This window comes from Chiloscyllium plagiosum, unplaced genomic scaffold (genome assembly GCF_037043375.1).
Source record: "Chiloscyllium plagiosum isolate Xiang-an unplaced genomic scaffold, Cpla_swu_hap1 HiC_scaffold_12, whole genome shotgun sequence".
NCBI classification, from domain to species: Eukaryota; Metazoa; Chordata; class Chondrichthyes; order Orectolobiformes; family Hemiscylliidae; genus Chiloscyllium; species Chiloscyllium plagiosum.
In genome coordinates this window covers 55974226-55999054 of record NW_028270150.1, presented here as the reverse complement: position 1 = coordinate 55999054, position 24829 = coordinate 55974226, and the positions used below count along the sequence as shown (strand labels likewise).

At 40.1% G+C, this 24829-nt stretch overlaps 1 protein-coding gene and 1 long non-coding RNA gene across 2 annotated transcripts in view; one reads left to right on the top strand and one right to left on the bottom strand.

Moving 5' to 3' along the window:
- Positions 1-14003, top strand: part of tspan7 (tetraspanin 7) — a 118885-nt gene extending 104882 nt beyond the window's left edge. Inside the window, exons 4-8 of the mRNA XM_043700834.2 lie at positions 160-255; positions 2156-2311; positions 6359-6442; positions 9415-9499; positions 13089-14003. Of these exons, the coding sequence (XP_043556769.2) occupies positions 160-255; positions 2156-2311; positions 6359-6442; positions 9415-9483 (405 nt within the window). The 3' untranslated portion in view covers positions 9484-9499; positions 13089-14003. The remainder of the gene's footprint in view (positions 1-159; positions 256-2155; positions 2312-6358; positions 6443-9414; positions 9500-13088) is intronic.
- Positions 9496-24408, bottom strand: LOC122555129 (uncharacterized). The gene is made up of 6 exons (XR_015758900.1): positions 23581-24408; positions 21559-21762; positions 15619-15823; positions 12045-12187; positions 11708-11941; positions 9496-11085 (listed from the first exon to the last, which is right to left on the bottom strand). It is a non-coding gene; the product is annotated as an uncharacterized LOC122555129 (long non-coding RNA).
- Between the last annotated feature and the right edge of the window lie 421 nt (positions 24409-24829).

Here is a 24829-nt window from a genome sequence, read left to right as displayed (position 1 = left end):
AGGTTGCATCTTTTAACCCCTCTTCCTTCCTATTTAATTTGCTGATCCAGCTGTGTGTGCTTTGGAACATTTTAGACTATTATAAGTGCAATTCGTTCAGTACAATACGAACAATAGCATTTTTTGTACAAGTACTAAATATTGTTCTGTTTTTCTCAGATCAAGGACATCTTTTTCAAGACTTACACAGATGCTGTTCATAATTACAATGGAAAAGACGAGCAAAGTCATGCAGTGGATGACGTACAGAATAGTGTAAGTCATTTATAACTACTGTGTCAAGTGTAATTAGTTCTCTTCCTATGAGTTCGGCAAGGATTATTACAAAAATATTGGGCTGTAATAGACAAAAAGCATAACTGTAAACGTTGAAACCAGATCTGAAAGCTTGTCTACATGTAGTTACACTTTGTTTACTGGTATATCCCTTCACTGCTCTTTCATTTCAGTACTGTACTTACTTATATCAGATAAATCCCTGTACTAGAGATTTTGAAAAAGTTGAATATAAGCTGAATAACTAATAGGGCAAAAAAAGAGGGTACCCAGGGTTAGGCAAGGGAAAGAGTGGAGGAGTCTTACAAATAGACTCAAGCTGCAGGTAAAAAAAAATTATAAACCATCAGCATACAACCTTACTAATTAAACCTCTAATTCTCTTGTAAACTTCCCCTTACACACACCAACACACCACAGATAGGAAAATACATGGATTATGGCCAGAAGGGAAATTTGGAAAAAAAGTTCCGTGATTCCTGTTCACAAGAGTTTCTTGGGTGATTCTGGGGCTGGTGAAAACTCTAATTCACAGTTGTTCTTCTCTAGATGCTTTCACTGGGTTGCAAGAGGCATAGAGTGACTAGTAAACTTGTAATAAAGTTTTTTTTTAACTTACCAATTAAACCATAGCCTACAGCAACGGCTGAAGGAAAATTGAACTGGTTTTCTCCAGGTTTAAAATGGCTTCTTGCACAGAATGGTGGAGACCAGACTGCTTCTCTGTATCTTGTTCCTAGTTCCAAGCTGCTCAATTACTCAAGAAACTATCACAAGGTTATTGGTAGGCAGAAGGCCTTTATCATCAATAACTGGTCACTGGTCCATAGACCAATGAACTTCTTGCCAACCAGAGCTCCATCTATACACAACCCATCAGCTTGAGTTAGTCTGCTGTAACTGCCAGCTGTACAAATAGCTTTCAGAATGAATGTATAATTACTTGCTTTCAAACTACACAGCAATCCTTTGTTTTACAAACCATTCTTTTCTCATTTCAATCCACAATGAAAACAGAAATAAAAAGACACTGGTCTTTACACTCTAATGCTGGTGTAAGTCAAGAAAAAATGTCAATGTTTTGGCATTTAATCACTGATTTGTTTGTATTGGTTTGATTACATAAGCACTTTGAACAATTACATTTAAATAGCCTCTAGGTTACCCATTGCTGCTGTGGATGCCAGGAGTAAAGAGGTGTCCCCTTCATCCAGTTTTTCTAGTGCACGATTAACAATTTATACATTGGATGATGTATTTCTATAAATTATGTCATTACAAAATGTTTATGTATATTGGATATCGCATATCCTGCCATTTTGGTAGGAAACTGGATGGATACAAGAAAGATCAGCATATGGCAGAACCTCTGCTGTACCAATTCTGCTGAAAACAATGGTCACGAGAGAGTCAGAAATCTCAACCTATACTTTTAAACTAACTTTCATTTTGAATGATTGAATATTTGACAATGTTTATATAAATGAGGTTCAAGTATGCCTGAGACTCTCACCTGCCAGTCTGTGGTACAATGATTCATTTCAGGTTGGCTGTACAGAAGCTCAGCCATTCCCTATAGTTGGTGCCAGAATCAAATTCCCAATGGGAATGCAGCAACACTGAGGCCAATAGGATTTGTGGGCAGCTTTCTTTGAGGTTTGCATTGATTATCTGTATTTTATCACTGATGGGAAAATCAAAGACTCCGTTAATTAAACAACAATTAACATAATGTTTAATGTTTTATGAATCCAGATTTTCTTTGTTTTTTCCCTATCCTTTTCTCCTGTCTATGTCTCTCTCATTGTTTTTACTTTATTTCTTTCTCTTGCTCTCAGCAAAATCACACTTGTACAAGTCAAATGTCTCTCTTTTGCAGCTGCGCTGCTGTGGTGTGCAGAACTACACAAACTGGATCACCAGCACCTACTGGCCTGAGCACAGCTTTCCTCGGAGTTGTTGTATAAACAGCAGTGACTGTAACCCAGAGGATTTACGGAACATGACTATTGCTGCCACTAAAGTCTACCAACAGGTATAGACACATGGGGAGTTTGAGAAGTCTTACTGCACTTGCAACTTGAATTTTGTGCATAATTTACTTTTAGTTTTAAATACACAAAGGAAATGAAACATAATAAAGAAATAAATTTTCACTAAAGATTGTGCTCATCTTCCGATAACCTAACTCACTTTACAACCAATAAATGATATTAAAAGTGCAGTCACAGTAATGCAGCTTTATAGAGCATGTAAACTACAGACAACGTTCCATAAAAAAACAATTCATCTGTTATTTTTTGAGCAAAGAATTTTAACATACTGAGAGAACTTCCTGCTCCTCCAAACTTGAAATTTTAAGTGTCCAATTGAAAAGGCAGGAAGAACTCCTGTCTGACATTTCAGGATTTTCCTGTTCAAGTAAGTGGCCAGAAAGAAAGACCACTTAGCCAAGACACAGAGACATTGCTGTCTTATGCCCATTAATTTTAATGTAGAAAATATTCATGAATGATCCTGCCTACTTTCCTTCCTCCACCATACTGTGGCAATCATGAACTGTAACAGAAAAATCTAATCAATTATCTTAAAGATAGGGACTGTCAGAAATGCTCAGTGCTATAGTTTTAGAGTTGGGGAACTACTGCTCAGTGGGAGGATTAAAGCAATGAACTCAGGAAAGCTAACAGAATGTTGTTTTTGTTTTATTGCAAGGGAAATTGAATGCATAACTGGGGAGGTAATGCTTCAGTTGTTCATGAGACTGCATCTGGAGTACTATGTACAGTAATGGTCCCTGTATTTATAAAGGCTGTTAATGCATTGGAAGTAGTTCAGACAAGGTTTACTAAACCAGTACCTGGAATGAGCAGAAAACACAATGAGGAAAGGCTAGACAGGCTAACCCTGTATTCTCTGGCATTTAGAACAGTCAGAGGTAATTTAATTGAAACATAAGATCCTGACAGGGCTTGATCAGGTGGATGTGGAAAGGATGTTTCTCCTTCTGGGAGAACTTAAAACTAAGGGGTCATAGTTTAAAAATAAGGATGCACCCAATTAATACAGAGATGAGGGAAAATAAGTCCCTCAAAAGGGTTGAGAGTCTTTGGAATTCCTTTCATCAAAAAGCAAGGGATGCTGAATCTTTAAATGCTGAATCTTTTAAGGTTGAGTTAGATAGAATATTGATGACCAAAGGAATGAAAGAATATTGGGGATATACAGGAATATAGAGTTGAGGTTAAAATCAGATCAGCCACGAGCCTATGAAATAGCAGAGCAGGGTTGAAGGCTGAATGGCCAACTTTTGTTCCGCATTCAAATGTTTGTAAATGGCCAGAGAATGTAAATTCTAATGAAGAGAAACTTTATCACAGCTTGTATTGTGCAATTTGCTATGTTTGCCTGTTTTTATTCTGTCCGTTCACTCCCATCTATTCACAACAACAGTCTAAATTTGTGTTCTAAGTCAGTTAGTGGTGCTTGATTATGCAGTTTTTGGACTCAGAAGTGAGTGCAGTACAAAATCCTGAAAAATTAATGACTATTAGATTTTATTTTGGTTCATGGGATTTGGAAGTCATTGGCCAGGCCAGTACTTATTGCCCATCCATAATTGCCCTTGAGAAAGTGATGGGGAGCTTCCTCCCTGAACAGCTGCAGCCTTTCAGGTGTAGGAATACCCTCAGTGAGTTAGGGAGGGAGCTCCAGGATTATTGCTATACTGGTTGTTGTGCTATAATGTGTGTTTCGTTAATGCAAATTCACTAGAACGCGATTGACGAATTGAGGCACCTGTTTCTATAGCACAAACTTTTAAAGTGTGTATTGGTTACAAAATTAATCCAGCCCCATTAGTTTTGGTGGTGCTGATATTACACAATTTTCTTAACATGGGATTGCACAAGAATGGAACTACTGCATTATGGCAGAACCAACTATATAAATACATTGCTTCTTAGCAAGTTTTGAGAATATGTGTAGCTCAGGTTGAGGTCCTGGATATAGGTTTGCTCGCTGAGCTAGAAGGTTCATTTCCAAACATTTCGTCACCCTACTAGGTAACATCTTCAGTGGGCCTCCGGGCAAAGCACTGCTGCTGGCTCCTGCTTTCTATTTATATGTTTGGGTTTCTTTGAGTTAGTGATGTCATTTAATCATCACAGGAAATGACATCACTACAGGAAATGGCATCACCAACCCAAAGAAACCCAAACACCTCCGCGAGCAAACCTACATCCAGAACATTGTTTCTTATGCCATCCAACACCATCCCTTCCCCTTTGGAGGACTAAAATCTGTGATCTTACTTCCAATGACTAATATTTCTCAGGACCTTTACTATAAAATGGTAAGTCCCTTGTTGCTGCTGTCCTGAAGTTATAGTTAATCAGTTTTAGTGTTTATAAACATTGATGCAAGAAATTTGTTTTCTTTGAGTGAAGACTTTGCTCAGACTGCCTGTTAAGAGTAGACAACTACTTGGAGTAAATTGTAAACCAAAACATATTTTTGTGCAACAAGTACATACATTTCAATAGTGAAGCAAAACCACCATGAATTACCCAGGAAGTGAAGCAGACAAAATTTGACACTAAGCTGAAAATGTGTTGCTGGAAAAACGCAGCAGGTCAGGCAGCAACCAAGGAACATGAGAATCGACGTTTCGGGCATAAGCCCTTCTCCAGGAATTTGACACTAAGCCAAAGAAGGAGGAATTACGACAGGTGAGCAAAAAGAGGCGGCAGAACAGAGAGGTTGACAAATATTGAAACAGAAAATAGGAGAGGAGTAAGGAATTCAGCCCTTGAAACTTGTTCAGCTTTTCAATATGATCACAGCTGATGATTCAGTGTATTGGCCACAACAACTTTCTGTGGCAGAGAATTCCACAGGTTCACCACACTCTGGGTGAAGACCTTTCTCTTCATCTCATTTCTAAATGGCCAATCCTGTATCCTTAGACTGTGACCTCTGTTTCTGGGCTCCCCAGTCATCAGGAGCATCCATCCTCCATCTACCCTTCTAGTTCTGTTAGAGGTTTATAGTTTTCAATGAGATTCCCCACCTCCTCCTCCTAAACTCCAGTGAATATAATCCGAACTGATCCAGTCTCTCTTCACACGTCAGTCCTGCCATCCCAGGAATCAGTCTGGTACACCTTCTGTTCCTCCATAACCAGAACATCTTTCCCCAGACAAGGAGACCAAAAATGCATATAATACTCGAGGTGTGGTCTTACCAAGGGCCCGTACAATCGCAGCAAGACATGCCCTGCTCCTGTACTTGAATCTTTCACCATTAAGTCCAACATACCATTTAGCTACTTTAATGGCTGCTGCAGCTGCCTGCTTACTTTCAGCAACCAGGATTGACCCTTCCCCTTGTGCAATCTATCATCATTCAGATAATAATCTGTCTTCCTGTTTTTGCTGCCAAAGTGGATAACTTCAGATTTATCCATATTATTCATGATTTGCCTTGCATTTGGCCAGCCACTAAACTTAACCAAATCACACAGAAGCATTTCTGTATCTTCCTCAAAGCTCACTCTCCCATCCAGCTTTGTGACATCTGCACACTTGGAGATATTACATTTAGTTTCCTCAACTAAGTCATTAATATATATTATGAATAGTTGAGATCCAAGCACTTATCCCTGAGGCACCCCAGTAGTCACTGGCAGACACTTGGAAAAAGACCCATTTATTCCAACTTTGTTTGCTGTACACCAACTAGTTCTCTATCGTTGTCAGTACCATGTGATTTAATTTTACGTGCAAATCACTTATGTTGGACTTTATTGAAAACCTTCTGAAAGTCCAAGTAAACCACATCCTTTGGCTCCTCCCTTTGGCAAGAGAATACCAGACTATGATTGCAAAGTATGAGGTAATTGCTGGCATCAGTAGAAACATCATCCACAAAGAGGGAGAAAGCCAAAAGGAAGGAATGTGACATGTATTTGCAAAAGGATGGTCAGAATTCAAGTAGATCATCACATATAGGGCTGATAAGTATATGTTAGTAAGAATTACATAGAAAATGCCATTAACTTGTTGACTGTTTTTATTTGTAGGGCTGTTATGAATTGGTGACCAGCTTCATGGAGACAAACATGGGAATTATTGCTGGCGTTGCATTTGGAATTGCCTTCCTACAGGTACAATCATCACTAGAGTCATTTTCTGATATTGCACACCTGATGCAGAACTTTATCTGCTGGGATTCATAATGGGAACTCTGGCATGTTGTCAGTGATGTCATTATCTAACCCCTTATTTCTATAATTAAGGGAAATGATCCTTCTTCAGGCTTTGAATGATGCTCAAAATGGTTGACACTGTCATCCGGATCCATCAGTTTGAATGATAGTAATGAAATTTGCTGTCATACTTAGTTGGTGTATCCCTTGCTTTATTTTAACAGTGCCGTCTTTTCAAGGTAAGGACAGGGAAATGCTGTCTTGCAAAGGTGTTGCAGAGAGACTTGAAGTGATGTAATTAGGCTCACCCATTGCCAATCTATGAGACCAGATTCAAACAGAATTATGTTACATTTTGCCAGTCTGTACTTCATGTAAATAAAAGCAAATTACTGCGGATGCTGAAATCTGAAACCAAAAGAGAAAATGCTGGATAATCTCAGCAGGTCTTGCAGCATCTGTAAGGAGAGAAAAAAGCTGACGTTTCAAGTCTAACTGACCCTTTGTCAAAGCTAAAAAAAAAGGAGAAATAGGGAGGTATTTATACTGGGCTGAGAGAAGGTGAGTCATGGCTCCAGAAGCAAAGGTAGCAATAAAGAGGTGATATATGTGGGGGATGGGTGAAGCAGAGGCAAAATGGAAAAGGGGGAGAAGGGTAGCAAAGGGGGAAGAGGAGAGGAAAAAGGTGAATAGAGAGTGGGGAGTGAGAGAAAGAGAGACAATCAAGAAATAAGAGGTACAGAACCATGAAAAAAAAATTAAAAAATAAAATTAATGAAATAAAATTACGGAGCAGAATGAAAACAGAGGGGTTGAGATGGGATAATCATCTGAAGTTGTTGAATTCAGTGTTGAGACCAGCAGGCTGTAACGTGCCTAGTCGGAAGATGAGATGCTGTTCCTCCAGTTTGCGTTGAGCTTCACTGGAACATTGCAGCAGGCCAAGGACAGACATGTGGGCATGGGAGCAGGATCGTGTGTTGAAGTGGCAAGCCACAGGAAGGTCCGGGACCTGATTGCGTACAGACCGAAGATGCTCAGCAAAGCAATCACCCAGTCGGCGTTTTGTCTCTTCGATATAGAGGAGATCACATTGGCAGCAATGAATGCAATTGACCAAATTGAACGAGGTCCAAGTGAAATGCTTCGTAATCTTAAATTGAGTGTTTGAGGCCTTGGATGGTGAGCATGGAAGAGGTAAAGGGGTAGGTGTTGCACCTTCTGCGATCGCATGGGAAGGTGCCGTGTGTGTTGGGAAAGGTGCTAGGGGTGATGGAGGAGTGGACTAGGTTGTCCCAGAGGGAACGATCTCTGCGGAATGCAGACAGGGGGAGGGAAGGGAAGATGTGTTTAGTGGTGGCGTTGTGTTGGAGTTGGCGAAAATGACGGAGGATTATTCTTTGCATGTGAAGGCTGTTGGGGTGAAAGGTGAGAACAAAAGGGACCCTATCCTTGTTCTGGGAGGGGAGGGAGGGGGTGAGGATTGTGGCGCGGGAGATGGACGGCACGCTGTCGAGAGCCCTGTCAACAACTGTAGGTGGGAAGCCACGGTTGGAGAAGAAGGAGCACATATTAAGAGCACCACTTTGGAAAGCGGTCTCATCGGAACAAATGCAGTGGAGGCGAAGGAGCTGAGAGAAAGGGATAGAGTCCTTACAGGACGTAGGGTGAGAAAAGCTGTAGTCCAGATAGCTGTGGGAGTCAATGGGCTTGTAATGGATATTAGTGGATAGACTATTGCCGGAAATGGAGACAGAAAGGTCAAGGAGAGGAAGGCTAGTGTCGGAGATGGACCAGGTGAAGGTGATGGAGGGATGGAAACTGGAAGCAAAGTTTATGAAGTTTCCAGGTCAGGACGAGAGCATGAAGCCGCACCGAAATAGTCATCGATGTACCGATAAAGCAGTTCTGGAAGGGGACTCGGGTAGGCCTGGAACAAGGAATGTTCCACATACCCCATGAAAAAGCAGGCATTGCTAGGACCCATGAGGGTACCCATTGCTACACCTTTGTTTTGGAGAAAATGGGATGAGTTGAAGGAGAAGTTGTTGAGAGAGAGAACAAGTTCAGCCAGGTGGAAGAGAGTGGTGGTAGATGGAGATTGTTCGGGCCTCTTCGAGAAAGAAGCAAAAAGCTTTCAAGTCATCTTGGTGTGGGATGGAGGTGTAAAGAGAGTGCACATCCATGGTGAATAGAAGGTGGTTAGGGTATGCGAATTGAAAGCTGTCAATGTGTCGCCGGGCATCAGAGGAATCCCAGATATAGGTGGGGAGGGAGTGAAGGGCTTATGCCCGAAACGTTGATTCTCCTGCTCCTTGGATGCTGCCTGACCTGCTGCGCTTTTCCAGCAACACATTTTTCAGCTCTGATCTCCAGCATCTGCAGTCCTCACTTTCTCTGGGGAGGGAGTGAACCAGAGGAGTAAGGATGGAATCAAGGTAGGAGGACATAAGTTCAGTGGGGCAGGAGCATGCTGACACAATGGGCCTGCTGGGACAGTCCTTCTTGTGGATTTTGGGGAGTAGGTAGAAACGGGATGTCTGGGGTTGGGAGACTATGAGGTTGGAAGCTGTGGTGGGGGGGGAGGCATTCACGGCACCTATCTCCATATAATCTCTCCATATAATATGCACTGTCATTATCACCTCTTTATTGCAATCTTTGCTTCTGGAGCCATGACACGTCTTCTCTCAGCCGAGTATAAATACCTCCCTATTTCTCCCTTTTTTTAGCTTTGACAAAGGGTCAGTTAGACTCAAAACATCAGCTCTTTTCTTTCCTTACAGATGCTGCAAGACTTGCTGAGATTTTCCAGCATTTTCTCTTTTGGTTGTACTTCATGTAAACACTGACACACAAGTTAAAAACCAGCTCAAAATTCTATCACTTTTTTGTCATGAAATAACACAGTTTTTATTTTCCTTTTCCAGTTAATTGGAATGTTGCTGGCATGTTGTTTGTCTCGATTCATCACTGCAAACCAGTATGAAATGGTGTAATACAGGGCTGAAGAAGGTAAGTTGCACTTGTGAATACAATTATTAACTTTGCTCCACAGTATGAAGAACAAATACCATTTTCAGAAAATGTATGCAGCAGAAGTGGTCAAAATGGTTTCAAAATTAGTAGCTAATTTACAATTGCATACTAAACTAAAATCAAATCAAGCATTTTTGATCTAGAGTTGTCTTAGCAAAATATTTTTACTAATTTCATTTGTACAGTTTTATTTTGAATTTGAGGAGGGAGAAAAGGCGAATTTGGATTGTCTGGATCAATTCTAATTACATTTAAAACCGTTAGTACTATCTCACTATCCTGTTGCCACAAAACTGATTTCAAAAGAATGAAAATTTAGGAGAGAAAATTGTTCTTAGGACATTGGAAGAGACATTTAGAAAGTATTCAAAATCTTGTCCTGAATAGATCAAATTATATGGTTTGATGAAACTTGTCCTTGATTGTCTTTTGAACGATAGTTGTTGGAATCTTTCCAAGATGTAGGTTTGTGGTATCACACATTTTTTTTAAGTGACATTAGGATTGTCAGCTCTGTCAAGTGTCTGAGATTGGAACTCTCTGGGCAGTGAGGAGAGAAATGTTAATTTGAAATATTAATGAGAAATGAAGATGACAAAATGACAGGAAGGAAGAGAGAAGAAACCTAATGTTAACCAGCAATCCAGACAAGTTATTACAAAGGTAATAAAAAGACAAAACTAAAGGCTCTGTACCTGAATGTGCAAAACATTCATAACAAAGTAAACAAATAGATCATATTTATTGAAGTAAATTCACCCTTACAGGGTTGTGTTGTAGGATAACAAGATTTAAGTCCTTAACAATGAGACGTATCTGATACCAAAAAAGAGAAAATGGTGGAAAATCTCAGCAAGTCAGGCAGCGTCTGTAAAGAGAGAAAAGAGCTGACATTTCAAGTCTAACTGACCTTTTGTCAAAGCTAAAAAAGAGAAATAGGGAGGTATTTATACTCGGCTGAGAGAAGGTGAGTCTGGCTCCAGAAGCAAAGGTAGCAATAAAGAGGTGATAATGACAGTGCATAGAGAGATTATAGGGAGATTAGGAGCTGTGAATGACCAAGGCTGAAGCCAGTGCTATGTGACAAAATATGGGGGGGGGGGGGTGAAGCAGAGGCAAAATGGAAAAGAGGGGAGATGGGTAGCAAAGGGGGAAGAGGAGAGGAAAAAGGTGATGAGAGAGTGGGGAGTGAGAGAAAGAGAGACAATCAAAAAATAAGAGGTACAGAAGTGAAAAAAAAATTAAATTAAAATAAAATTAATAATTGTGGGCGGCACGGTGGCACAGTGGTTAGCACTGCTGCCTCGCAGTGCCAGAGACCCGGGTTCAATTCCCGCCTCAGGCGACTGACTCTGTGGAGTTTGCACGTTCTCCCCGTGTCTGTGTGGGTTTCCTCCGGGTGCTCCGGTTTCCTCCCACAGTCACAAAGATGTGCAGGTCAGGTGAATTGGCCATGCTAAATTGTCCGTAGTGTTAGGTGAAGGGATAAATGTAGGGGAATGGGTGGGTTTTGCTTCGGCAGGTCGGTGTGGAATTGTTGGGATGAAGGGCCTGTTTCCTCACTGTAAGAAATAAATAAATTTTAGATTAGATTAATGAGACGTATCTGATATTCGAGAAGAACAGGGAGCTAGGTAGAGGTGGAGAAAGAGCACTTTTAATCAAGAATGGTGTTAGTACAATAGTTAGATGAATTTGTTCCTCAATAATCCTCAACTCTGGTGCCTCGAAAAGTTGTGTACTCAGCCCCCACTGTACTCCTTGTGCACTCATGACTGTGTGGCCACATTCTGTCCTAGCTCCCTTTACAAACTTGGTGATGACACCACATTAGTGGGTCGGATCTCAAACGACACCACATTAGTGGGTCGGATCTCAAACGACAGTGAGACAGAACAGGAGGGAGATAGATAACTTAGTGGCATGGTGTACAGACAATAGTCTCTCCCTTTAATGTCAGCAAAATGCAGGAGCTGGGCATCGACTTCAGGAATCTGAGTGGAGGACATATCCATGTCTGTATCGATGGTGCTGAGGAAGAGGTGATTGAGAGCTTCACGCTCCTCGGAGTAAATATCACCAATGATCTATCCTAACGCATCAATGTACAGACAAGAAAGCACATCAATACCTCTGCTTCCTCAGAAGGTGAAGGAAATTCAACATGTCCGCAATGACTCTTACCAGTTTTATCAATACGCCACAGAAAGCATCCTATCCAGTTGTATCACAACTTAGTGCTCTTCCCAAGATCACAACAAATTATAGAGAGGTGCAGACACAGCTTAGTCCATCACAAAAACCAGCCTTCCATCCATTGAGCTGAAAATGTGTTGCTGGAAATATCGGAGCATCTCCAGCATCCGCAGTCCTCACTTTCTCCTTCCATCCATTGACTCAGTCTACACTTCCTGCAGCCTTGGGAAAGCAGAGAATGTAATTAAAGACCTCTCCCACCTGGTTATATGCTCTTCCACTCTCTTTCATCGAGCAGAAGGATTAAAAATTTGAAAATACATACCAATCGATTTAAGGACAGCTTCTTCCCCATTGTTATCAGACTTATGAACAAATGTCTCATGTATTAGAATTGATCTTACTCCGCACCTTCCCTGTAACTGTGACACTATATTCTGCATTCTGTTTTATTATCCTGATGTATTTCTGTAAAGTATGATTTGTCTGGTTAGTACGCAAAAATGTACTTTTCACTTTATCTTGATACATGTGACAATAAAGCAAATTAAAAATAAAAATCATTTGGGTGGAGATGAGGATTAGTGGGGACAAGAAGTCATTAATGGGAGTAGTCTATAGGCCCTCTAACAGTAAATACAGTGAAGGAAATTCACACTTTCAGGACAGAGATGAAGAGAATTCTGAAGTTTGTATGACTTTGGAATTTTTGGCATCAGAAGGCTGTGGTGGTGGGGTCATTTAATACTTTTAAGGCAGAGGTAGATTGATTCAATTGCATAACAAAAATCCATGGTTACTGGGAGTTAATGGAAATGTTGGAATTTAAAACGTAAACAGCCACAACCTTATTGAATGCTGAATCAGGCGTGGGGACAGAATGACCTATTTCTGTCCTAGTTTCTATGTGACTCCAAAGCCCTAAGATATGACATAACAATTTTGATGCTGTACCTCATAAGGAAGTATTACATCATGTGCTACTGGGCCGTGTAGATCAAGAGTTGATCCTTAATCTGTGCCAGGTTTACAGTTTTCACTGGGATTTACAGTAAATGCGATCAATCAGGTTTGCTGTCTCAGTTCTGCAAATAGGGAAAATTGTTCAGGCTTCCTGGGAGTTAGTTAGGTACATAATTGTGTTTGATGTGATAGTCTGAGGGTTAAATTATTATCTGACATTCACTGCCTACAATTGCATCAAATATATGATAAACTGGGAAAGTTATCAGACTGTCCTTCCCACCTGTCAAATGCTGTCCTGCTTTCCTTAAGATACGAATAAGGGAAATCTGAAAATGTATTTATATGAATATTCTCTAAAAGATTTTTTTTGGACAATTTTGTGATGGTCTGTTTCCTTTTACAGGAATATGGTCTAATTGGACAGTTTCTAATGTAGGATTTGTAGAAGATCAGGCCACCATCCTCTGAATTCGAATACACTACCCTTTCTGTTCTTGGTAGTGCACCATTTCTTGTCATACAGTTGTGCAATAAAGGGGTAGTTTCCCTTTTTCATACTGAACATCAAGGCTTTTAAGATGCTGATGACTGCAGTAGTTTTGCTACTTTGGTCAGTTTAATGGATATCATAACATGTTACAACATGTACCATAACTGCATTGATGTGGCTCTGCATGTAGTGATCTATGAGGTTTTTTTGGGGGGAGGGATTAGAGGCTGTTTAGCAGTGTCACTGGAATTTTTACATCTTTTTATTTATAGTGATAAGTATTGATGACTATTTAATATAGATATTATAGTTTTTAATTTGTTTCATACACTGTTATTCTGCCTTATGGGCTTAGAAATGAAATAAATGGATAACTAGGGGAAAAAAATAGAAGTACAATAGTAATGTATTACTTGAAGGAAGAATAAATCGTGTTTCCCTGAACCTAAACTACAATTGAAGTTTTTTAATTATAGTGTCATTAAACATTGCTGCTTATGCCACTAAATGTAGCATCCTATCACATATAAAATGCAGTTATAATTGTATTGTTTGTTATGTGAAATAATATTGCTTCTGTTTTTGAGTATTTATATGTTAATATTTCTGTTGTAATGTATGTAGAAGGATGTTAATCAGCTATTATGTTTCCTGTTAATTTAACAAGGGATGAATCTATGTTACGCAAGTCTGATGAACATTTCCAAAACAATCTGTAGTTGAAATTAATGCATTTTAGAACAGCCACCAATTAGCATGCCAACATGACTGCAACATTGTGAGCTTATGTGAATTCTGCATTAATAAATACTGTTAATTACAATTCTTTTCAAGTCTCCCTCTTTCATTGCTATGCTGTGATTTTGGTGATGCAAATATCAAAATGCTTCATAATTATATTCCTGTAGATTTGATTTGCTTGTCTTTTTTCCTGTCACTCTATATGGGCTTTGCCCTTTGGCCAAATTGTACAAATGCAGCATGTCTTCCGAAAGGTTAACATCAAGTCCTAATTTAATACAATAGAATATGTGGTCATTCTTTAAAACTGTTGAGACAAAATGATCTGGAAGTTTATATCCAAACCTTGACTCATGATTAATTCAGAAGGATTTAGTGGCAGAATTGTTGAAATTCTTCCGTGTGCGTAGGCAAGCCTTGAAGTGTTCTCCCTTCCTGATGAAGAGCTTATGATTGAAACATCATTCTCCTGCTTCTCGGATGCTGCTTGACAGGCTGTGCTTTTCCAGCACCACACATTTTGACTTGGAAGGGTTCTCCATTTAGATGAGGGCCATGAAGTATTTTTGTCCTCATATCCATACAAGGCTCAAGCAAGCTTACCTGCTAGACCTGTTACCCACCACTGATCTCCCCATGGCCAAAATGTGGCCCAATGGCAAGTGGTCAGAGCCTGAAATGGTTTAAGGTGGACACATACAGTTCGATCTATACAAGGTGGGAAAGACACCCATGGAATTTAATAGCTGTCCCATTACCCAACTGGGAAAGCCACTTGCAACAGACGTTTAAATTCTGGAAGAATAGCAGCCTATTGTTCAAATAAGCCATTTGAAGTTCAGATGATATGCTGCTTATCAATGCTGAGGAAGAGTAGGGAAAGGTATAAATCTGGTGTACGACTACAAACTGGGATTTCTTAAAAGATTTCTCACCCTGTTAAAGTTTCTCAGTTGTTTGTCAGCTCAACTCTCTGAAGTTTATTCCAAGAACATCATGAATTGGATTTTTTTTTACTGAAATCTCTGAGACAAGTATTATTAGGCTTTTTTTTTGTCTTTGCAATATTCCAAAGCAAGATACAAACAATAATACAAACTTTTTAAATAAGCATCCATCTGTCTCAGGAGAAAGCAGACCATGTCTGGGTGTGTGTCAATTGAAAATTGCTTGGTGTGCCTGCAAAGATAGTCTCTTCCTCAGCTGGTGGAAATGAAAATGGTTGACTCATGAGTAAATAATGGTATTTCCTTCCACTAGATGTCCTTTGTTTTTGCCATTTGGTCATTTTATTCCTCTGCTTTTCCTACACTTTTCCTGACTGCTTGTCTTCAATCAGTCTCGCTCAGCAGCAAGGACTGCTTGGGGATCAACTCTGATCCCAATCAACTTGAGGTTTAGCAAGTGTCCTTGTAGCAGAGACAAGAGTGCCTGTTAATGTTGTGCTGATAGCAAGCTCACCATACAGCATTTCGTTAGGAATGTGGCCATTACCCATTCTGCTCACAAGGCCCACTGACAGAGTCACTGGTGGCTCTAAAGGGCAAACATGTTGCCAATCCTGACATGCTCAATATTCAATACTAGAAATGCTGAGTGTTCAATTGAGGCAGCAGAGACAGAAACTATCAAGCCACTCCTCCTGGCTCATGTAGGGTGATCTATTTTTCCCCAATTACAGGAAGATGCTAAGATCACAAACCTGGTTCAGAGAGAGCTTTGTATTTTTGGTTATTTTATTATTCGCCTTTAGTCACCTCCAACTTTAACATGACGGCTGCAGCTTTGGCACCTGGTGTTGAGTTTTGGCATGGAGAGCCCATTTATTGGTGGATTGCAAGAGTGTGGTCGATGTCGATAGAATGTGATGTCTCCACATGCTGGTCCATGACTTTAATATCCAAACTCTGTAAAGACACAGGAGAACTGATCTACATGATGCTGCAAAAGAATTTCAGTTTGAGATGCCAGCATGTCACCATCAGTAAACAACTCACTAAGATATTACACACTTTGGTCTTGCTTGACATAGTCTTGCCAGCAGCGCTGTAATGCAGGTTGCAGTGATGTATTTTGCATCAGTATTTACTGTGGAAAAGGACATGGAAGATATAGAATGTAGGGAAATAGATAGTGACACCTTCAAAAATGTCCATATTACAGAGGAGAAAGTGCTGGATGTCTTGAAACGCATAAAGGTGAATAAATCCCCAGGACCTGATCAGGTGTACCCGAGAACTCTGTGGAAAGCTAGAGAAGTGATTGCTGGGCCTCTTGCTGAGATACTTGTATCATCGATAGTCACAGGTGAGGTGCTGGAAGACTGGAGGTTGGCTAATGTGGTGCCATGATTTAAGAAAGGTGATAACGACAAGTCAGGGAACTATAGACCAGTAAGCCTGACATCGGTGGTGGCAAGTTGGTGGAGGGAATCTTGAGAGACAGGATGTCTATGTATTTGAAAAGGCAAGGACTGATTAGGGATAGTCAACATGGCTTTGTGCGTGGGAAATCATGTCTCACAAACTTGATTGAGTTTTTTGTAGAAGTAACAAAGAGGGCAGATGAGGGCAGAGTGATAGATGTGATCTATGTGGACTCCAGTAAGGTGTTCGACAAGGTTGCCCATGGGAGACTGATTAGCAAGGTTAGATCTCATGGAATACAGGGAGAACTAGCCATTTGGATACAGAACTGGCTCAAAGATAGAAGACGGAGGATGATGGTGGAGGGTTGTTTTTCAGACTAGAGGCCTGTGACCAGTGGAATACCACAAGGATCGGTGCTGGGTCCTCTACTTTTGTCATTTATATAAATTACTTGGATGTGAGCATAAGAGGTATAGTTAGTAAATTTGCAGATTATACCAAAATTGGAGGTGTAGTGGACAGCGAAGAGGGTTACCTCAGATTACAACAGGACCTTGATCAGATGGGCCAATGGGCTGAGAAGTGGCAGATGGAGTTTAATTCAGATAAATGCGAGGCGCTGCATTTTGGGAAAGCAAATTGTAGCAGGACTTATACACTTAATGGTAAGGTCCTAGGGAGTGTTGCTGAACAAAGAGACCTTGGAGTGCAGGTTCATAGCTCCTTGAACGTGGAGTTGCAGGAAAATAGGATAGTGAAGAAAGCGTTTGGTATGCTTTCCTTTATTGGTCAGAGTATTGAGTACAGGAGTTGGGAGGTCATGTTGTGTCTATACAGGACATGGGTTCGGCCATTGTTGGAATATTGCGTGCAATTCTGGTCTCCTTCCTACCGGAAAGATGTTGTGAAACTTAAAAGGGTTCAGAAAAGATTTACAAGGATGTTGCCAGGGTTGGAAGATTTGAGCTACAGGGAGAGGCTGAACAGTCTGGGGCTGTTTTCCCTGGAGGATCGGAGGCTGAGGGGTGACCTTATAGAGGTTTACAAAATTATGAGGGGCATGGATAGGATAAATAGTCAAAGTCTTTTCCCTGGGGTTGGGGAGTCTAGAATTAGAGGGCATAGGTTTAGGGTGAGAGGGGAAAGATATAAAAGAGGCCTAAGGGGCAACTTTTTCACGCAGAGGGTGATACGTGTATGGAATGAGCTGCCAGAGGAAGTGGTGGAGGCTGGTAAAATTGCAACATTTAATCGGCATTGGATGGATATATGAATAGGAAGGGTTTGGATGGATATGGGCTGGGTGCTGGCAGGTGGGACTAAATTGGGTTGGGATCTGTTTCCATGCTGTACATCTCTATGACTCTATGATTTTAATAAGGAAAGCCAGCTGCACCTCAGATTATGTGATCCCCAATTGGGATTATTAACCTAGTCCAAACAGAGCACTGGCTGACATATAAAAAGGTTGAGTGGGATTTGGGGTTTGTCCTCATTTCCCTGTAAACTGGTTGAACAGTTTTGCTGCTCCTCTCCCTTGTAAAATTGCTGTCTCTTGTATACAGCTGTAAATGTTAACTGTTTTTTGTAAACTCTTTTGTAATTGTTTAATAAAATTAAAAAAAGGTTGAGCAGTTCTCACACCTGCATGCACACAACATGGGTGCTGGGGGAAAAAAATAGTAAGTACTACTGGAGTTAGGTAGTAGTGTGGGGGTAATTTTTTTTTAAAAATTTCAAAATAAACAAGAGTGCCAGAGTTTCTGTTACTCTGAGAGCTGGCTCTGAGGAAGCGAAGCTGAACCACTGTCAAGTACTATGCACGTGTAAATAAAGGGTGACTTGGTGATGGGTTGTCACCCTCTGTGGAAATATTTCAATGATAGTTTTAGAAGAAAAAAAAATTAAAAAAACAAAAAAGAAGAAAAAAAGAGGTTGAGTAGTTCTCACACCTGCACACACACAGCATGGGTGCTGGGGAAAAACATAAGGACTACGTAGTTAGGCAGTAGTACGGGAAAGGAAACTAAAAGAGAAAAAAGGTTGAGTAGTGGAGTGCATTATTTCCCCCTCCAACTCTATTTCTTTTTAATCCCTGCCCTCCCCTTCACTGTTTGTCATACAGCATTGTCCTTTGATGTGAAGGGCACTGCTTGTCACTGGCCACTTGTGTGTTTCTTTTCCTGGTGGTGGAAATTTTTTTAAAATGTTGTGTAAGAAAAAAAAAATTGAGTGTCAGAGATACTAACACTCTGGTGCCTGACTCTTTATGAGGCAGTACTGTAGTTAAGGATTGGTCCAATGTAAGTAAAGGATGACTTGGTGATGGGATTCTGGCCCCTGTAGGATTATTTTCACTTGTAAAAAGCCTCATTTGATTCACCAAAAGCAGGAGAAGAAATGTCAGAGAATTGTACACAGGACAGAGTCTGGTTTACTCCACCGCTGACAGTGAAAGAGTCTGATTTTGCCTCAGTGTAACTGCTGAAGCTCTGCATGTTCACCGAGGAGGGAAGACTATTTTCCAGAACAATTTGAAGCGTTGTCTCTGCGAGTAAGATCAAAGGCTTCGGTGGCATCTCTGAAGGCAATGTAGAGTGACCTGCACTATTTACGACTGTTACTTCCAATAACTACCAAAATGAGAAAATGTCAACTATTGATCTTTCAACACTGTAGCTACACTGAGACTCAAGAGAGCTGAGGGACACCAAAGTTTACAACTTTTGAATTTTGAATGCTTCTCTATTCGTAAATACTATTTAATTTTTTGTCTTTAAATAGTTTTGTAGCAAAAGATTGCATTTGAAAACTTTACTAGATGATTGCGGAGACAGATAGTGAGGTCCAAGACGTTAAGAGGGAAAAGCTGGAATCAGTATTGCAATTGAATAAAAGGTAACTACACAGATCTGAGGGAGGTGCTGGCCAGAGTTGATTGGAAGAGGAGTCTAGCAGGGAAGATGATGAAGCAGCAATGGTAGGAGTTTCTGGGATAATTCAGCAGGCACGGTAGAAATTCATCTCAAGGAAGAAGGAACATAGCAAGAGGAGGATGAGCCATCTATGGCTGAAAAGAGAAATTGGGGCAGTAGAAAAGCAAAATAAAAAGCATGCAATATAGTGAAAATTAGTGGGATACCAGAGGATTCGGAAGCCTTTAAAGACCAGTAGAGGATAACTAAAAAAGCAAAGATGGGGGAGGGGGGATGAAATAACAGGGTAAGCTAGCTAATAGTGTAAAAGAAGATTGCAGGAGCTTTTTTTAGATATATAAAAAGGTAAAAGAAGGAAAGGTGGACATTGGAGAACTGGTAATGGGGAACAAAGAAATGGAGGGAAACTAAATGGGTAGTTTGTATCAGTTTTCACAGTGAGAGACACCAGCAGTATACCAGAAGTCCAAGAGAGTCAGGGGGCAGAGATAAGTGTAGTGGTCATCACTAAGCAGGTATAAAGAAGCTGAATGATTTGAAGATGGATTACCTAAACCAGAATAACCATACCCGAGTTTTGAAGGTGATAGCTAAGGAGATTGTAGAGACATTAGTAATCTTTCAGGAATCACTGGGATTGGGGAGGGTTCCAGAGGACTGGAAAATAGCTAATGTCACACCCTGTTTCAGAAGGAAAGGAGGCAGAAGACAGGAAAATTATGGATCAGTTAGCCAGACCTCAGTTAGATTAGATTAGATTAGATTAGATTCCCTACAGTATGGAAACAGGCCCTTCGGCCCAACGAGTCCACACCGACCCTCCGAAGAGCAACCCACCCAGTCCCATTTCCCTACATTTACCCCTGACTGATGCACCTAGTAATACAGGCAATTTAGCATGGCCAATTCACCTAACCTGCACATCTTTGGATGTTGGTAAGATTTGAGAGTCCATTATTTAGGATGAAATTGTGGAGTACTTGGAAGTGCTTGGTAAAATAAGGCTGAGTCAGCACGCCTTCATCAGGAGGAGGCCATGCCTGACAAATCTGTTAGAATTCTTTGAGGAGGTAATCAGCACATTAGACAAAGGAGAACCAATGGACATAATCTATTTGGATTTCCAGAAGGTTTTTGACAAAGTGCTGCCCAAGAAGCTGCTAAATATGCTGAGCTCATGGTTTTCAGGGCAAGGTATTGGCATGGATAGAGGGAAGAAAGCAGAGAGTGGGGATAAGGGGGTATTTTTTAGGCTGGCAGCAGAGACTAGTGGAATTCTGCAGAGTTCAGTTTTGGAATCACAACTATTCACATTATACATTAATGATCTGGATGAAGGAACTGAGGGCATTGTTGCTAAGTTTGCAAATGACACAAAGGTGGGTGGAGAGACAGGTAGTGTTGAATAGTCAGGGAAGCAGCAGATGGATTTGGATAAGCTAGGAGAGTGGGCAAAGAAGTGGCAGATGGAATACAAAGTGGGAAAGTGTGAGATTATGTGCTTTGGTAAGAACAATAAAACTATCAACTATTTTCTAAATGGGGAAAAGCTTCAGAAATCCGACAGTCAAAGGAACTCTGGAGACCTAGTTCAGGTTTCTCTTCAGGTTAACATGCAGCTTCATTTGGCAGTTAGGAAGGTAAACTCAATGTTAGCATTCATTTCAAGAGAGCTAGAATACAATAGCACAGGTGTACTGCTAAAGTGGCGATACCATATTTGGAATATTGTGAGCAGTTTGTGCCCCATATCTAAGGAAATATGTGTTGGCATTGGAGGGGGTGCAGAGGAGGTTTACAAGAATAATCACAGGAATGAAAGGCTCGTCATATGAGGAGCACCTGAGGACTTTTGGTCATTACTTGATAGAGTTTAGAAGGATGAGGAGGGGGATCTGATTGAAGCTTACAGAATACAGAGAAGCCTGGATAGTTTGGACGTGGAGTAAATGTTTCCACTAGTATGACAGACTAGAACCCAAGGGCTTAGAATGAAGAGATGACCCTTTAGAACTGAGAGGAGGAGGAATTTCTTCAGCCGGATGGTGGTTAATCTGTGGAACTCATTGCCACAAAAAGCTATGGAGGCCCAGTCATTGAGAGTATTTAAGACCAAGTTAGATAGGTTCATGATTGGTGAGGGGATCGAGGCTTATGGGAAGAAGGCAGGAGAATGGGATTGAGAAGCATATTATCTATGATTGAGTGGCAGAGCAGACTCGGTGGGCTGAATGGCCTAATTCTGCTCCTGTATCTTTAGTCTCATGGTCTACATCTGGAGGCAGAATGGCATTAAGCTGATGCTAAAATCAGATTCTATCAGGGCACAGTCCTTACCACTCTGCTGCAAGTGCAAAACTCTGGGTCTACTATAAGTATCACATCAAAGCTCTGGAATGCTTCTGGTAACCATCTGAAGTCCATCATAAGAATTTGATGGCAGGACAAAATCACAGACAACGAAGTCCTTCTTCATGCTAGGCTCGACAGCACGAAGACGATCCTTCAGAATAATTAACTTGGATGGATAGGCTGTGTCTCCTGCATACATGAAGACAGAATTCCCAAGCAGATCATCTATGAGCAGTGTCAATATAGTCTTTACATATGATACAAGGGTACCCTGAACAAAAGTCTTCTTCATTGCAGACAACCTGTCTTAGGAAAACACTCCAGCTGACCATGTCAAAGCAAGCACTTCAATTTGGCTCAGCACGTTTCAAGGGCCATCAAGAACAACCTCACAATAATTGATGTACCCAGAGGTAACACAACCACAGATGTTAGCCCTCACAGCAACAAACTTGGATCTATGAATAACTTTGCCTGAAAATTTTGATTTTGACTAACATTTTATCATTCCACCAGAATTTCTTGACCAATTTGATCTGGTTTACCCCAAGCAATTCTCATAGGCGCTGGAAGTTCCCAAATTTACTTGACTAATGAACCAGAATAATCCTTGTATGAAATAATTCAGAAACAAAGCAACCTCTAAAGAGTACAGATTTATTACAGTTTATTACAATACAGATTTCCAACTTAATAGATTTGGTTAGTTATTTTTTCCTAAATGTGGATTTCACATTTGAGATTTTGAAATTGGTGTACCAGTAAGCTGATTAATCAAGTTACTTGTTTGCTCCATTTTCCCATTCATCTTCTGTCTGTTAAAATCTTATTTAATTACAATAAGAGACTCAGGCATTCTGGTTTTAATCAAAACTGACACTGATATTCCTGCAAACAGAATAATTACCCTTGTAAAGTGGCTAGCACTTAATCCCTTCTTCAATGTTTCTTTTATATAAGTGGGAACTAATGCAGTAGTAGCATCTTACAAGTTGCAGCTTTTCCACAATGCCCACTAAAATAGATACTACTTATACTGTAAACCTACATCTTACAATTTGCTGTTCAAAAAAGGAATAAGCACCTTGCTTAAGATGGTTGTCTACTAAACTCACCAGACAATCAAGAATACAGTGAATCACAGAGATTCAAACACGAAACAATGGTGGGCCAAGGGCCAATTCAATTAACTAAGAACTAATACATCATTAGGCCTCATTAGAAGATGGAATACAGGAAGAGTCAGGCTCCCAAACACTCATGATTCCAACCTACTGGCTATTCCTTGCTGGTTTTACAACGTTAAGTTACAAAATCAGCTCTTCATTTTCAAGCCATTGTTGGCATTTATAACAAATAAATACGTTATAATCACTATAGGTTCTTAATTTTTTTTCAAATATTTGGCTGAGATATTGGAACAGTGGTGATGTGAGGAATCTGAATGGCAAGATGAAAATTTTAGAATCTAGATGTTGTTGCATATAGGCAGCAGACAAGATGGGAGACCAGCCTGAAGGGTTGTAGAACAGTCAAGAGTAAATGTAACAAACCAACAAATGAGCTGACATTGGCTTCCTTGACTCCCGATCCTGGTTAAAAACTCACTGCCTTTAAGATTCAGCAAATAGCTAAGCTGAGGAAATGGTACGAATAGATAACGGACAGAGCAGAAAATTGTTGATCTGTGTGTCAAAAATATACATTTCATTTCAAGGTCAAACGAGACACTAAGATTTCAAATAGTTGAGTTGAACACAAGATAGTGAGCAGGAAGCAAAACAGAATTGATAGTGTGGGAACAGTTTGTGTGTTTGGAGCCAAATTTATTACATCAGTTTTCCCAGGGTTCACTAGAGGAAATTGATTTGACCAATGTAAATACATGAATATAAAAAGATTTTTAGTTTAAACAATGTCAAATAGTGATAGCCAATTCATTGTCATCCTATTCCACCGTGAACATTCGGCCGATTTAGTGACAAATTAATACTTGTATGTACTTACCATCTAACAAACAGTAGAGGGAAGTACAACACTTCTTTGCAGTGCAACATGGAATAAATATACACGTCAAGAAAGAATACCTTTAGATATCCCCAGATCTGCATTATTCTTAACTTAAATGTCCACGAATAAGAGTATTCAGTCCCTTCCTTTTCACGAGTGCTGTGTTCAAGGAGTAGAGGTTCTTGTACTGTATTAGATGGCTGCCTACACGGCTGATGTCACATGACTATAGCAAGCAGGAAAGACATTTGTACACATTTACATATCAACCAAATAACCCCCTTTTCATAAACAGAAACTAAATATGGTTGCACTATCATTTGTCATTGAGTGATACCAAGTTGCATATTACACAAACAACAGTTCTCATATATCTAAACTGGCTCCAACTGTCATGCATGACACAAGATCTTTAGTGTTTGGGTTTTCTGAGGTCCATGCAGGCTGGAGGCTTTTCCTCCAACACTAGTTGGAATGTGGTGTTCTCTGGTTTTGTTCCAATGTTTCTCAGTTGCTTCTACTGATTCATAATGTTGTCCCCTCTTTTAGTTTCTATCCATTGCTGTTTGTCTGTTCATAAAGTAACGTGCCCTGTGAAACACTGATAACCACTTCTGAATTGATGCTTAGCTTGAATTAATGTTGTTAATTGAAGCTTCTGACTTGCTTCCATTGAGATGTATGACTTTAATGTTGTGTCTAGTATCTAGAATTTGAATATTTTACTTTTCAGTCACCATCTAATGTAACTTTACGTAAGTCTGTGAAACTCAATATTGCCAGAATGAACCATGGTCTATCATTAAATACTTGTGTGCAAACTGGTTTCACTTCTTGAAGTTAAAAGTCTGTAATTTTCTCCATATGGAGATGTTTTCTTTTGTTTTATCTGATGGCATCCACAATATTTACATCTTGATTTTCACTCCTGAACTTCCTGTTGGCCCTTCTCTGGATACTTACTCATTTTTCTCCACATTGCTTTTGAAATATCTAAGCTGCTTTTCAACAAAAATGTTGTAAACTCGTAATTTTGCCATTGCAAGTGGGAAAAAAACTCACCAGTCCTATTTCTTATTAATTTTCATTCTGAATGAAGAGGAAAGTTTACAACCATTGTGTGACTCACCCAGTGATTCAACTGCAAACCACATTTTTATTTACATTTTGTTTTCAGACACTTACATGCTTTTAACAGCTCGGAACATTTCGGTGTTTATCTTTTAACAGCTGCACTTCTGTACAG